We start from the raw sequence: 15,659 nt of genomic DNA, 5'->3' as shown, positions 1-15,659 counted from the left end.
CTCCAGTATTCCCAACCTCCCATCTTCGTTAAGAGCCCTCTGCCACCACTTCCATGGAAGATTTGTACCTGTTCCCTCACCATCACCTGAGCCCCTTTTTAGAAGCTGCTTAGCCGACTGTTCTGGAGTAGAAGGAAGGAGGTATGCACTTAGCAATCTGAAACTCTAGGTGCCCTTCTCTAGGAAATACTGAGTTAGTCCACATGCTATTTAAACCCTATGGTACTATTAACGGAAAACCCTCCATTGCATGATGTATCAAAGAGGCTTTTGTCGTCTCACAAGGAAACCCAACCACAATGCGGATTATTGTTGCTACGTTCTGACCTCTGTAACAAATACAGATTTTACTTTGTAAGCCGTGAAGGAGTATTACTCCATTCTGCTCTCTGGCAGGGCTGGAGAGGGGTGGGTGAAGGGACTCAAGAATGTCCAGCTTCCCTATATAGAGACTTTCAATCGATTCTGTTTTCAGTGCCATCCATTAACCCCCTGTTTCAGAAGAACACAGGGCCTCCATGTCCAGAGCCTTTTCAGAGTCCATTGGAACAATTTGACTTACTTCTTCAGGCACTTGGGTTTCTGCTGCTGCTTTTGCTCTGCTGAGAAAGTAATCATTCCGGTGTGCTTTATTTTTTCAAACTCCAGAAATTTTTTAAAACTCTCTTCCTTCTTGTCTCTTCTTGCATTCTCTTTGTATTGTTTTGCTTTCCTTCGAATTAAATTTCAATAAGGAGTATAAATAAATATGTTGTTCAAACAAATATATTAAAATGAAAGTTTAGAGGGAATTTGTATGTTATACTATTTGGTTAATGACCTTTTTTTTTTTTTTTTTTTTTTAATGACCTTTTTGTTACTGATTTGTAGGACCTCTTTTTACATTAAGGAAATTTACTATTTTGTCACATGTGGTATGACTATTTTGCTGATTTGGGCTTTTGTCTCTTGAGCTTTTTTTGTCATGTGAAAATGTTTTCATATTGGTTTAGTCAAATTTATCAGCCTTTTTCTCCCTTTTTGGTTTTTCTCATGCTTAGAAGACCATTTGCTTTAAAGATTATTAAAACATTTTGTCATGCTTTTTCCCTCAGCTTTACTGTTTGAGTTTTGTTTCTTCATCCATTTTTATGTTTTAATTTTTTATTTATTTTTTTTTTATTTATTTATGGCTGTGTCGGGTCTTCGTTTCTGTGCGAGGGCCCTCTCCAGTTGCGGCAAGTGGAGGCCACTCTTCATCGCAGTGCGCAGGCCTCTCATTATCGTGGCCTCTCTTGTTGCGGAGCACAGGCTCCAGACGCGCAGGCTCAGTAATTGTGGCTCACGGGCTTAGTTGCTCCGCGGCATGTGGGATCTTCCCAGACCAGGGCTCGAACCCGTGGCCCCTGCATTGGCAGGCAGATTCTCAACCACTGCGCCACCAGGGAAGCCCTGTTTTAATTTTTGATCAGTCTGGAACTTATTTTGGTGTAAGGTGTGAGGTGAGACTCCAATTCTATCTTCCTCAAAATGGTTTCTCATTTTAGTTGTTTCTTTCACCTCTCATTTAAAATGCTACCCTTTTCTATATGCTAAATCTTGGTATGCCAGTATGCCTTGGGTCTAATTTGGGTTTGTTTAATTCACTTCTTTGTCTACTAATATGACAGCTTTAATTTTTGCAGATCTATAATTAGCTTTAATATCAGGTGGAATTTGTCCTTTCTGATTGCTCTTCTTCTTAAAACAATATTTTAGATTATTCTTATACTTTTATTTTTCCTTGTTAATATTTTAAAGTTTGTGTAGTTTCAAAAGACACATATAAACATTAAAAAATTAATATGAAAAAATATACTAGAACCAAAAATAATTATATTATTGTTTATAATAGTTTTTCACTTTATTCCCCTGATTTTTTGAGGTCAACAATAACATATATGTAAATAATGGCTTCTTCCACTTTTCTAATTGTTATAGCTCTTATTTCTTTTTCCAGAAAGTGTTAAATAATAATGTTGCTAGTGGACATATTTTTTTATTTCTGGTTTTAATGAGAATGCTTCTAAATTTCTCCATCAAAAATTAAGCAAGGCTTTGCATTGAAATGTATCATCTCAATGTACGGAGGTGATCATATGGTGTTAATCTTTTAACTGCTTATACTGAATTTAAAAAATTATCTTTAGCCATTCTAAGGGAAATAAATTCATATCACTTAGTTCATTAAACAATCACAGGACTTCCAGGGTCTTCTTCAGAACCGTCAACCCCCTCCTGCATTATTCCCTTCCTTCTCAGTCTCAACTGCCACAGGACCGTGGAAGGGTGTGGATGACAACTAAACCACCCCCTGTGGTTTCATATATTTTCTGGGTAGTAAGGTATCTAGAATCACGTAAATTTGTACTAAAAATTCAGTTTTTGGCAAAGAGTTTCTGTTACACTTTGCACACATTAGGAAGAATGCCTTTTGTGTTTAGCATAAGAGACTAAGATTAAAACACTGTGTATTGAAAGGTCGAGGACAAAGTTGCTGAGATGGGAAACACACTGGACTTGAAAACAGAAATTCCAATTATGTGCTTGCCCCTTGCTTCCTTTTCTTGGACTAGTCATTTGACTACTCTGAGACACAGATAATGAGTGAAAAAGATCACTGTAAGTTTTAAAGCACCCTACCAACATAAGGCATCATCTTCCAATTTTAAGTATGTTGAAAATCTTTAAAATTATTTATTTCAAAATTGCCTTTAAAGCATATTAAGTTTTTCACAATACTTAATAAAATGAGTTTTTGTCCTACACAAAATGACATGAAGTCCATTAAAAGAGGGCAGTTTACTACGATGCAGCTTCTCTAGCAACACACAGAGCCGCCCCAGTGTGCAAGTGGTACCTCTCAGCTTTGAACCCACAACTTGCTATTCTTCCAGAACCTCCTGGTTCTGACCATTACCTTTCGTTTCCTTTCAAAGCGTGGGCTTCCTTACATCAGGGTCTTGAGAAATTTGCAGCCACTTCCCTTTAAATGCACAAGTCTCAGGACTTGGTTGGGAAGATGAGGGAAGTCTTCAGAAAGCAGCTCCAGAAACTTAAAGAAGCTGTGAATGCTTCCAGAGGCAAATGAGCCCAGAATATAGAAGCCTGTGGGTTCTCTAATAATAACCTTCCCCATCTTTCCACTCTTCTGTAGCAGCGAACACTAGACAGAAATGAATAGCTTGATAAATTATACTGCCACTAGTGAAGTTTAACATTCAAGTCATTTATTTTTCTGTTCAATTCTGCGAGATGTATGTTAAATTAAACAATGAGGGGACAGTGGCTCCATTTGCCTGTAAAGTCTCGGTTCTGGTTTTGGTGTCACCTTTACACCATGACCCATCCAGTGGATGTAGTAAATTAACCTCTCTCCGATGCATCAAGAAGAGGATAGTTATATACAATCCTTGCAAGAATTGAGAAGATAATCATACAAGTCATTTTCTGTGTTCTGTGGTTCAGATTAAGAATGAATTTTTGATAATGAGGAAAAAGGTTAAGATATGGTTTTGAAGTCAGATCACTTGGATTCTAACTTCACCTCTTTCTACCTGTACATCCTTTTTTTTTTTGAAGGGGGGAGTGTGGGGGAAACTCAACTTCCTCACTGGTGAAAAGGCAAAAGTAATAGTACCTACTTCTTGAGATTTATACATGTAAGACACTCAGAACAGAACCTAACATATAGTAAATTTTCAATAAATGTTATTATATTGAAAGAAAATAAAAGCAATAAAGTCTCTTCCTCCGAAAAAAGACATGTCTTCTTTAACCTTTCATATATTTAAGTAAAATTTAGCATTTGTGTAAATATCAGAAAGATGTATTATCATTCTGAATGAGAGGTACTGTATTCTAAATTGTAAGTCCAGTAGTTTAGATAAAATATTTTTCATTACTATGAAACTATGTGGTCGATAAAATGTTTTTCCAGGTTATAGTTTCTTCTTTTTTTATTTATCCAACATATATTGACTAAAACACATTCAACCAGACATTATTAGGAACGTTAAAAGAAAAATGCTTCATCTCAGCCCATAAAAAGTTAATGTGACCTGGAAGGGGAGAGAAGATATCTAACGTATTGACTCTATTACATGGTCAATGCCTCCAATACACATAACCGAGATATTACATAAATTTGGAAGCAAAGCATGATTTCTAATCAATGATATTAAGCACAGATACGTGGAGCATATGGCTTTTGAATCAAATCCAGAATCATCAGTGGTGTACGCACAGGTTGAAAAGGGCTCCATGGGTAAAATATCTAACTGGAGAGGTTTACAGATGTTTATATAAATGGGCAAAGACTCCAGTTTCACTGATAAGCAATAATATGATATGAGGCTGGCAATGTAAGATGATCGCACTATGTGGAATATGAAGGCTGCCAAGGTATGTCTGAAGTTTTATTTGGTTGGCACTAAAGAATAGATATTTTCTTGGTGGACTGATTGATATTTGTTTCTTCTTTAGGTTTCTTTGGTTAGCTTGGTAGCCAATGCTCTCGGTTACTCAGAACTTGGTGCCATCAAATCCCTACGGACATTAAGAGCTTTAAGACCACTGAGGGCTTTATCCCGGTTTGAAGGCATGAGGGTAAGAAAAATAAAGGCTCTCTGATGATTCATGTCAAAATTAAATGTAGAGACTTCCCTGGCAGTCCAGTGGTTAAGACTCCGGGTCCCAACGCAGGGGGCACAGGTTCAATCCCTGGTCAGGGAACTAAGATCCCACATGCCACACAGCGTGGCCAAAAAATAAATAAATAAATAAAATAAAACGTGTTGTTGAAAAAAAAATTAAGTGTAGGTAATGATTTAGATACAGAGGGCTGCCATACTTTTTTTTTTTTTAGTTATTTCTGAGATACACATTTTAAATAACTAGAATTATGACTTACAACATTATACCAGAACATATAAGATTTTTAGAAATTTCATGTAATGTCTGAAACATTTATATTAACATATTTCCATACAAATAACCCAAAGAAAGTTTAGTATTAGCTGTTTTTCTGGTTTTTTTTTTTTATACTGCAGATTCTTATTAGTCATCAATTTTATACACATCAGTGTATACATGTCAATCCCAATCGCCCATTTCAGCACACCACCATCCCCACCCCACCGCGGTTTTCCCCCCTTGGTGTCCATACGTTTGCTCTCTAATCTGTGTCTCAAATTCTGCCCTGCAAACCAGTTCATCTGTACCATTTTTCTAGGTTTCACATACATACATACATCCATAATATACGATATTTGTTTTTCTCTTTCTGACTTACTTCACTCTGTATGACAGTCTCTAGATCCATCCACGTCTCAACAAATGACTCAATTTCATTCCTTTTAATGGCTGAGTAATATTCCATTGTACCACATCTTCTTTATCCATTCGTCTGTCGATGGGCAGTTAGGTTGCTTCCATGACCTGGCTATTGTAAATAGTGCTGCAATGAACATTGGGATGCATGTGACTTGTTGAATTATGGTTTTCTCTGGGTATATGCCCAGTAGTGGGATTGCTGGATCATATGGTAATTCTATTTTTAGTTTTTTAAGGAACCTCCATACTGTTCTCCATAGTGGCTGTATCAATTTACATTCCCACCAACAGTGCAAGAGGGTTCCCTTTTCTCCGCATCCTCTCCAGCATTTGTTGTTTGCAGATTTTCTGATGATGGCCATTCTAACTGGTGTGAGGCGATACCTCATTGTAGTTTTGATTTGCATTTCTCTAATAATTAGTGATGTTGAGCAGCTTTTCATGTGCTTCTTGGCCATCTGTATGTCTTCTTTGGAGAAATGTCTATTTAGGTCTTCTGCCCATTTTTGGATTGGGTTGTTTGTTTCTTTAATGTTGAGCTGCATGAGCTGTTTATATATTTTGGAGATTAATCCTTTGTCCATTGATTCGTTTGCAAATATTTTCTCCCATTCTGAGGGTTGTCTTTTCGTCTTGTTTATGGTTTCCTTTGCTATGCAAAAGCTTTGAAGTTTCATGAGGTCCCATTTGTTTATTTTTGTTTTTATTTCCATTACTCTAGGAGGTGGATCAAAAAAGATCTTGCTGTGATTTATGTCAAAGAGTGTTCTTCCTATGTTTTCCTCTAAGAGTTTTATAGTGTTCGGTCTTACATTTAGGTCTCTGATCCATTTTGAGTTTATTTTTGTGTATGGTGTTAGGGAGTGTTCTAATTTCATTCTTTTACATGTAGCTGTACAGTTTTCCCAGCACCACTTATTAAAGAGACTGTCTTTTCTCCATTGTATATCTTTGCCTCCTTTGTCATAGATTAGTTGACCATAGGTGCGTGGGTTTATCTCTGGGCTTTCTATCTTGTTCCATTGATCTATGTTTCTGTTTTTGTGCCAGTACCATATTGTCTTGATTGCCATACTCTTCTGATATTTATTTCATAGAATTACAAAATTTCAAAGCAGAAATCCTAAGGATCACTAAGCCTAGTCTCCTGAAACTAAAACAGGCCCTCAAAAATTGTTTGTGGCAGAACTAGAATTAGAATCCAAGTCTTCTGGTGACAGTTAAAGGATATTTCCACAACAAGTATAAACTATGTGTTGCCATTTATTTCTTTTCATTGCTTATGCATTTTATAATGACTATTTACTACTGACATTCATCCTAGGAGGAGATTTTTCTTCCTCTCAATAGGTAGTTTGATTTCTCAAAAATTACAGTAATGAATGACAGATAGAATGGTTTTTGTATGCTCTACTTCTTCAATTAATATCAGTAATAAAAGTTGTTGTACAAGAAAACAACACTAAATTGTAGCCTCTGACAAAATCTATATATCCTAAGCAACCAAAGTAGGGGTTAGGATAATTAACTAAGCATTGAAGGCAACCCCTGGGGTTTGTTTCATAGATCTCCCTTTTAAGTGAGCATTCTGAATGAGGTTCACTTTTTCCATTAGCACTTGTATTTTCCTCTGCAGCTCTCTTCCTTAATGTATATTTTATGCATCTAAACATAAAGTACACACTTATATACATATCTACTTGCCACGCCCCTCAAAATATTATTTAGCACAAAGGCCAGCTTTGTTTAATCCAGCTTGCAGATGCACATGGATATTGAATTTCTTCTAGGCCACGGGCTTTTATGTTAGGAGGTGGTTTGTTTAAGCGATAAAAACACTTCAGTCTTGACTTTGAGATTCACTCACCAAGAAGAATGAAACCACTCTCCAGATGCACTGTAAGCAAAGAAATACTTGCTTTTACATTATAATTTTCTTTCATTGCTGCTTGATAAATAAAGTCACAAGACAAGATAAAATTAATAAAAATGATTATGTAATTTCAAGTTTTTTCCACACCAGTCTTTTACCATTACTCACATTATTTAAGCCTTCGTCTGGTTGCATGGTTTCATATTAATAATTCATTTTTGAGGGGAGATAGCAATTGAACAAAATAGAAAACTTCCAAGTTTGCTCTAATCTGAAAACTATTCTAAGTTTGGCATTTTTAATTTTGTCATATGGCAGAATTAACATTCTAGGTATAAAACATGGTAAAAAGTATGCGTTTATTTGATGATAAGAGAACTTGTGGGAGGTCATTTTACACAAATTTTAGAGCCAAGAAAACCTGGTTTCAGTATAATATATATGACAATTTCTAAAAGAAGTAAGATTCAAGTAGCATAAGAAATTTTTACAGTTTTGGATTTCAGGTTTTGATATTAATTTAAAGTTCTTTGGTGTTGATTTCTAAAATAATGTTTCAGTATTTTAAAATAAAACAATCGTTTCATTTAATATAAGTGCTTAACAAAATAGTCCCAGTATGAGCTAGATTAATTAGATAACAAAAGATACAAATCACTAGAGATTTGAAAATACACATTAATCTCTTCTGAATTTAGAGGAAAGATGACTGAATTTCTCCTTCATGAAATAGGTTGGCCTGGGTTGGTGAAGTAACATGTGCCCTGAAGTGAACATTTAAGAGATTTGGATCAATAATAATGGGAATACATTCAGTAATTTATGTCCAGAGATGAATTCCATCTCATTTCCTAATTTAATATACTTTTTTAAAATTAGGAATTATCAATATGGGGAAAAAGGACCTTGTAAATTCCTTATACCATTCTTCATCTTCATCAAAAGTTAACTTGATCTGGTGATACAGATTTAAGGCATTATTAATACTTTGTTTATTTGTAATGGGTTTGTTTAACCATGTTTTCAAATCATCAGTCATTCATGAACACTCTTGAAAGTTAACATGTATTGTTGAATGATGATTATTTCTTGTTGGTATTTAATACAACTTTTTTTTTCTTTTTTTCCCCAGCATACAAACATTTTCTGACTCCATCTTACTATATCAGGTTTTTGTTTATTTCTTTTCACACTTTGGCATATTTTGCTTTCTTTAAATCCTTTAGCTCTTTAGTGTGTCACTGTTTGTTTTCCCCTACCGACTATGTCCTAGAAAATATCAGAAGAAACAAACTTGTCCACATAGATTTTTATTTAACTCGCTTCACACCCATTTTATATTGAATAAATAACGGAAGAAATGGTTTCCATTTTAACGATTTGTAAGCTGCCTTATCCTTATCTCCTCTTCTAGGTGGTTGTGAATGCTCTTGTTGGAGCAATTCCCTCTATCATGAACGTGCTGTTGGTTTGCCTCATCTTCTGGCTGATCTTTAGCATCATGGGTGTGAATTTGTTTGCTGGCAAGTTCTACCACTGTGTAAACACGACAACTGGTAACATGTTTGAAGTTAGTGAAGTTAACAATTTGAGTGATTGTCAGGCTCTTGGCAAGAAAGCTCGGTGGAAAAACGTGAAAGTAAACTTTGATAATGTTGGCGCTGGCTATCTCGCATTGCTTCAAGTGGTAAGTGCCTACTGCATGAGTTTTGAATACATTTTCAAAATGTTTCAAGTAAGATGATTTCTCTGATGTTCTTTGAGTGATTAATATCTGATAGCACGAAAGTAGTTGATGATAACACCTGTACTATTAGCATGACTTGACTGTAAAGAAGATGTTTTGCAGTGATTTTAAAATGTATTTTCCCCAGTGTTCAGTTGTTAATATGTTTTAATGTGATTTCTGCTCTCTGTCTTTTCTTATTCTATTATTGAGTGTTACTGTGCTATTACCATTTTTAATTTTCTGTAGCAATAAATGCCAAAGAAGCAATTATATGTATTAAAATAATAACATATATAATGTAGTGATTAAATGTATAGATTATTAATCTATGTATTAATCAATTAATACACAGGTACAGATAATGTACAGATAATGTACAGATTAATGTACAGATAATTAATTGTACCAACATCTAAGGAGTATAGTTCTACTATGTGTGGAAATGCAAATCTTATGGAGTGGATTTCAAAATGTGTAATATTTAATTATTTTGACTTAACTGACAGTATATTAACTAATCAAGAATTTAATGAAAACAGTTGAGTGTTTAAACACACCAGAGGTTTGAATCATAGAGCTTACCTTTTGAAAGGGATTTGAGACTGAGATGAGAGTTTCACCTAGTTACATGTTAGTGTAGAAAAAAATAGAATACCTTCCAAGACAAACAAAGAAAAAGAGTTCCAGTTTTGAAATAAAATCTTGTTCTATTTCAATTTCATTTCTTCATTCAATCCATTTCAATCTCTTTGTAGAATATTTCATAATATTGTACAAAAAAATTATATTTAATAACACTATCATATTTTCATATGGTAAAATGCATATTCTTGGATTAGGTTTTTATGCAGAATTCAAATATATGTTGTTTACAGGCCACATTTAAAGGCTGGATGGATATTATGTATGCAGCTGTTGATTCACGAGATGTAAGTTTCACTCAAATACTATTTATAGCTACTAGATTTTTCCATAGTGATAATTTAACTGAAAGGCCCAGAATTTTATATTAGAAGCAATCAGAACATTTATAACTGCATATAGAAATTCTCTTTTTAAGCCAATTCACTTCAATGTAAATGATATTTTGGTTAACATATGTCTATTATAGATCTAATATGAAAGGATATCTAACAGCATGGATTAGAAGAATCAGATTGGTCCAGTAAATGAGACTCTTAAGATTGGGAAAGCTGATCAGTGGGGAAGTAACTTGTCTCTCCCTATCCCTGGAGATTATGATAAACCAGAGTCTGTGAAGCAGCTTCCAAAAATATCATGATAAAAGCAAGCAAGTTTCAGGGAAACTCAATTTAGAAATCAGGAATAAAAATAGTTCCTCAGAACATATCTGTTTATGCTGAATTTTCCTCTTAGAATTCGATGTTCTGTTATTAAAGCCTTATCTCCAAGAGCTAGCATTTCCAAACCCAAGGAGAAAATATTGCAAAAAAATTTATAGTAAGACTAATAACAGGTTCAAAATGTTTGCCTTGTTTATACCACTGCTATTTACTCTAAAGAATACGTACAGGTAAGCCACAAAGGGAAAACAGATTTAAGAACAATTGTAAAATTACAAATTTTCATTATACTAGGTCATACTAATTTGAAAAAAGAATTGCTTTTGCAGAACAGTATCTCAGGTCAAGGCAAAAATAACTCTATAGTAAGTAACAACAGTCACCAAATTTTTAATTTAGCTCAAGTATTTATTGTGTTTTTAAATATTATTTAATATTTTCAATATTATTTAGGTTAAACTTCAGCCTGTATATGAAGAAAATCTGTATATGTACTTATACTTTGTCATCTTTATCATCTTTGGGTCATTCTTCACTCTGAATCTATTCATTGGTGTCATCATAGATAACTTCAACCAACAGAAAAAGAAGATAAGTATTCCTCAGCTCTCACCTTTCTCCATTCTGAGGTTCTGTCTGTTTTACATTCAAATAACCAGGACACTTATAGTCATGACAGAGTTAGATCATTTTTAAATTGCCTTCCATTCACTATGTGATCAGTTCAGCTGCAGAGGAGTCCAGCCTCTAACTGGTGGCTCCTCTCCAGATTCATCCTCTGCAGATCTGCTGTAGTGTCTTTCTGACTCAAAAATATGACCACTGCTTCAAAACATCCAGTGGGCCTCAATGCTTTACCCTTGCTTACAGAGCCTTTCAGGAATTATCTCCACCCAGTCTTCCTGCTTCATCTTCTCCCACACCACACTTTCTATATGCACTTCCCTACTCCTCAGGTCACCACCCACCCACCATTAACACTATCACTTGCTACATACACAGCTACATGGATTTTCTGCCCTTTTCTGAACAAGGCATGCTCTTCTCCCTCCATGACTTTACATAGGATTTTCTCTTCCTAAAATGCTTTGCCTAGCAAACCCTTAATCATCCTTTAAGGTCTAGCTTAAGGGTACTCCCCTATATAAAGCCTGTTTCTGAATCTTGGAACAGATTCAGAAACAGATTATTGTTATCTCTGCAGTACTGGGTTGTTTTCATTTGTTGGCATATAGACACTGTGTCTTATATATCTATGTAGTTCTGATACTGGGTACATTGTCTAAGACACAGGAAGTGCTCAAAAAGTGCTGAATAAAGAAGTAAAATTGTCAACACTGAAATGGACTAAGATTTTTTTTTCTTTCATGAAAATATATTTGAGACTCCTGAGCCTCCTTCTAAACGTAATATAATCAAATTAGAATCCTGTGCTAATCAGAGTTTTATGTGATTATGGGTTTTACATAATGTTAAGGTACTCAGAATTTCACATAAAAGGGAAAAGCAGGATAAATCTATATGAAGTAGGATAATATCCATTTAAAAACTGAAAAAAAGGATTAAAGGAAAGACTCAGAAATACTTTTGTAAAAGTACTGTTGTAATACAGGTTGGATTGTAACCAGTTTTATACTATGTCTTTACTTTGGAGGTCAAGACATATTTATGACAGAGGAACAAAAAAAATATTACAATGCAATGAAGAAACTTGGGTCCAAGAAACCTCAGAAACCCATACCTCGGCCTGCAGTAAGAATTACTCATCTTCTTTAACATTCCAAAGCCCTATTTCCATATGATGAAATTGGGCAGTGCTCTGGATCAGAACATATTAGGTGATATCACCAATATATAATATGACCTAATTGTAAAGTACATACTGTGTAACACAATTAGCAACTACTACACTTGTAAGAATTACTAAGTTCTTAAAAATGAGGCAATGTTCTTTAGTTTGTCAGTTGAAAACCTCCAAGTCAGGGTTCCCAATAACTGCTTCCAAAGCAAGGTTCATGCTCCTGCTGCCACCTACTGCTTCCAACAACGCACCTGGTCCCAGCTCCTCTGATCTTGTTACATGGCACCCTCTTGTCCTTTTAAGTAGATGGAGTTTTCCAGACTTCCCATTCTACACCCATGGGCTCCCTCTATGCTGTTTTTTCTCTCCATTGTTATGACTAGAAAATATTTTTAACGTTTTTAGAAAGGAAAAGGGTATCATCAAAATAGTTTGTTTCAGCAAATACACCCACACACAAAAGATTTATTCAGAAGGCGTACTCTGTGGAGCTTCATTATAGTGGAAAGTCGTAAAGATGGTGGATTATGTTCACAGAGCTGTATTCTCAATCACCTATCCTCTTAGATGGGTAAGGAATAAGGAACTGAGACCCAAAGAAGGTAAATACTGTACGTAAAGTCACAAAGCCTGTAATCACCAGAACTGGGACTTGACAAGGTCTCATGAATCCTATAAATGACTTCACTTTGCATTATTTTTAAGAGTAGTTGGAGTAGGTGCAGGCGGGGGGGGGGGGGGGGGGGAAGCAGGGTGGAGGGAGGAGGTAAGGCAGGGAACACAAAAGGGCATATACCTGCTTTACTGAATGTCATTTAAATATTATAGTTAGAAGAGGCAGAATTAAATAGAAAAAAACTGACATATTTTGAGGGATGGACAGACAGAAATAAGCTATAATTCAAAATCCCTAAAGCACTGATAAATGAATTGGCATATTCATCCATCTAAAAGTCTGTCTATATTAACCTACTTTGTAAATCTTCATTATTAGTTGTCATTATTTTTTGTAAAAATTATCATAGTTATTAAAATCAAGCAAAGCCCATGCACATTATCAACCAGTTGCCACCAATTTATGTTTTATTCAGCTTTGTCTTCCCATGAGACCTAAATAAAACAATTATATTTTGGTTTTGTCATATGACATTTTTCATTTATTTCTCTTTTTTTAAACAAATTTGTTTGCGATAATGTGAGAAGGGTGCACATCCCATGGGCCATACATAGAAGGACTGCATCTGCAATTTTATGGATCAATATTTATGAAATATGCATATTAACCTTCTCCTTCCTCTCTTTCTAGAACAAATTCCAAGGAATGGTCTTTGATTTTGTAACCAGACAAGTTTTTGATATCAGCATCATGATCCTTATCTGCCTCAATATGGTCACCATGATGGTAGAAACTGATGACCAGAGCAAATATATGACTCTAGTCTTGTCCCGGATCAACCTTGTGTTCATTATCCTGTTTACTGGAGAATTTGTGCTGAAACTTGTCTCCCTCAGATACTACTACTTCACCATAGGCTGGAACATCTTTGATTTTGTGGTGGTGATTCTCTCCATTGTAGGTAAGAATGGTTTATTTACAGAGAAGTGCTGTTGTTGGAAAAGTCCCCAAAGCCTATCACCTGTGTAACATGGAAATTAGATCTAAGAATCATAATGTGTATAGATCTAAAGTTCAACACTCTTGTTCATCTTCCACTAACTGAAGAATTTAACTATTTGAAAAAAGAAAACAACATATTTGAAGATTTCAGAAATAGTCTTTGTTTGCTGTTGGCACATTTCATATGTGAGGATAACTATTCATAGTAATTGGGTGTATATAATCTTAAAATGCCATACCACTACGTGAGATTATTTAACTTATAGGATTTTGCAAGAGTCCATATTGGTTTATGACATTATAGAATTATTAAATAAAACTCTATAATCTTTCACTGGTAATATTAGGAAGTGGATCCAAACAGTAAAGGTTTATACTCATAACAAATTTGTTGTTTTCATTAACCTTGCAAAGGAAAAGCATTCATATAAGCATAAGATACTCACTGTTTAGCTGTTTTCTGTATTGTTCCATAGGTATGTTTCTCGCTGAGCTGATAGAGAAATATTTTGTGTCCCCTACCCTGTTCCGAGTGATCCGTCTTGCCAGGATTGGCCGAATCCTGCGTCTGATCAAAGGGGCCAAGGGGATCCGCACGCTGCTCTTTGCTTTGATGATGTCCCTTCCTGCGTTGTTTAACATCGGCCTCCTGCTCTTCCTGGTCATGTTCATCTACGCCATCTTTGGAATGTCCAACTTCGCCTATGTTAAAAAGGAAGCTGGAATTGATGACATGTTCAATTTTGAAACTTTTGGCAACAGCATGATCTGCCTGTTCCAGATTACCACCTCTGCTGGCTGGGATGGATTGCTAGCACCTATTCTCAACAGTGCACCACCTGACTGTGACCCTGACACAATTCACCCTGGCAGCTCTGTTAAGGGAGATTGTGGGAACCCATCTGTGGGGATCTTCTTTTTTGTCAGTTACATCATCATATCATTTCTGGTCGTAGTGAACATGTACATTGCTGTCATCCTGGAGAACTTCAGTGTTGCTACTGAAGAAAGTGCAGAGCCCCTGAGTGAGGATGACTTTGAGATGTTCTATGAGGTCTGGGAGAAGTTTGATCCCGATGCCACCCAGTTCATAGAGTTCTCCAAGCTCTCTGATTTTGCGGCCGCCCTGGATCCTCCTCTTCTCATAGCAAAACCAAACAAAGTCCAGCTCATTGCTATGGATCTGCCCATGGTCAGTGGGGACAGGATCCACTGCCTCGACATTTTATTTGCCTTTACAAAGCGTGTTTTGGGTGAAAGTGGAGAGATGGATGCCCTTCGAATACAAATGGAAGATCGGTTCATGGCATCGAACCCCTCCAAAGTCTCCTATGAGCCCATTACAACCACTTTGAAACGCAAACAAGAGGAGGTATCTGCTGCTATCATTCAGCGTAATTTCAGATGTTATCTTTTAAGGCAAAGGTTAAAGACGGTATTAAGTGAGTATAACAAAGAGGCAATCAAAGGGAGGATTGATTTACCTATAAAAGACAACATGATTATTGACAAATTAAATGGGAACTCCACCCCAGAAAAAACAGATGGAAGTTCCTCTACCACCTCTCCTCCTTCCTATGATAGTGTAACAAAGCCAGACAATGAAAAGTTTGAGAAAGACAAACCAGAAAAAGAAAGCAAAGGGAAAGAGGTGAGGGAAAATCAAAAGTAAAAAGAGACAAAGAATTATCTTTGTGATCAATTGTTTACAGCCTAAGAAGGTAAAGTTTATGTGTCAACTGGACTCCCAGAGGAGGTCTATGCCAAACTGACTGTTTTAACAAATATTCATGGTCAGTGCCTATAACAAGACAGTGACCTCTCCATCACTACAACTCTGTGAGTCAGGGTATCAACACTGACAAGAGGTTGCTGTTTTCATTACCAGCTGACACTGCTGAGGAGAAACTCAATGGCTACCTAGACTGTAGGGATAGTTGTGCAAAGTGATCATTGTAACTACACCAAACACTTTTAGTACA

At 35.8% G+C, this 15,659-nt stretch overlaps 1 protein-coding gene across 12 annotated transcripts in view; it reads left to right on the top strand.

Moving 5' to 3' along the window:
- The window catches only part of LOC132368518 (sodium channel protein type 3 subunit alpha), an 83,570-nt gene extending 68,221 nt beyond the window's left edge, over window positions 1-15,349 (top strand). For all 12 annotated transcript variants that reach the window (XM_059927191.1, XM_059927184.1, XM_059927181.1 and 9 more), the window contains 7 exons: window positions 4,504-4,626; window positions 8,640-8,912; window positions 9,830-9,883; window positions 10,712-10,849; window positions 11,906-12,010; window positions 13,366-13,636; window positions 14,154-15,349. In XM_059927191.1, the coding sequence (XP_059783174.1) occupies window positions 4,504-4,626; window positions 8,640-8,912; window positions 9,830-9,883; window positions 10,712-10,849; window positions 11,906-12,010; window positions 13,366-13,636; window positions 14,154-15,349 (2,160 nt within the window). The remainder of the gene's footprint in view (window positions 1-4,503; window positions 4,627-8,639; window positions 8,913-9,829; window positions 9,884-10,711; window positions 10,850-11,905; window positions 12,011-13,365; window positions 13,637-14,153) is intronic.
- The last annotated feature ends 310 nt before the right edge of the window (window positions 15,350-15,659 follow it).

Source organism: Balaenoptera ricei, chromosome 7 (assembly GCF_028023285.1).
Source record: "Balaenoptera ricei isolate mBalRic1 chromosome 7, mBalRic1.hap2, whole genome shotgun sequence".
NCBI lineage: Eukaryota > Metazoa > Chordata > Mammalia > Artiodactyla > Balaenopteridae > Balaenoptera > Balaenoptera ricei.
This window is presented reverse-complemented; position numbering and strand designations above follow the sequence as displayed.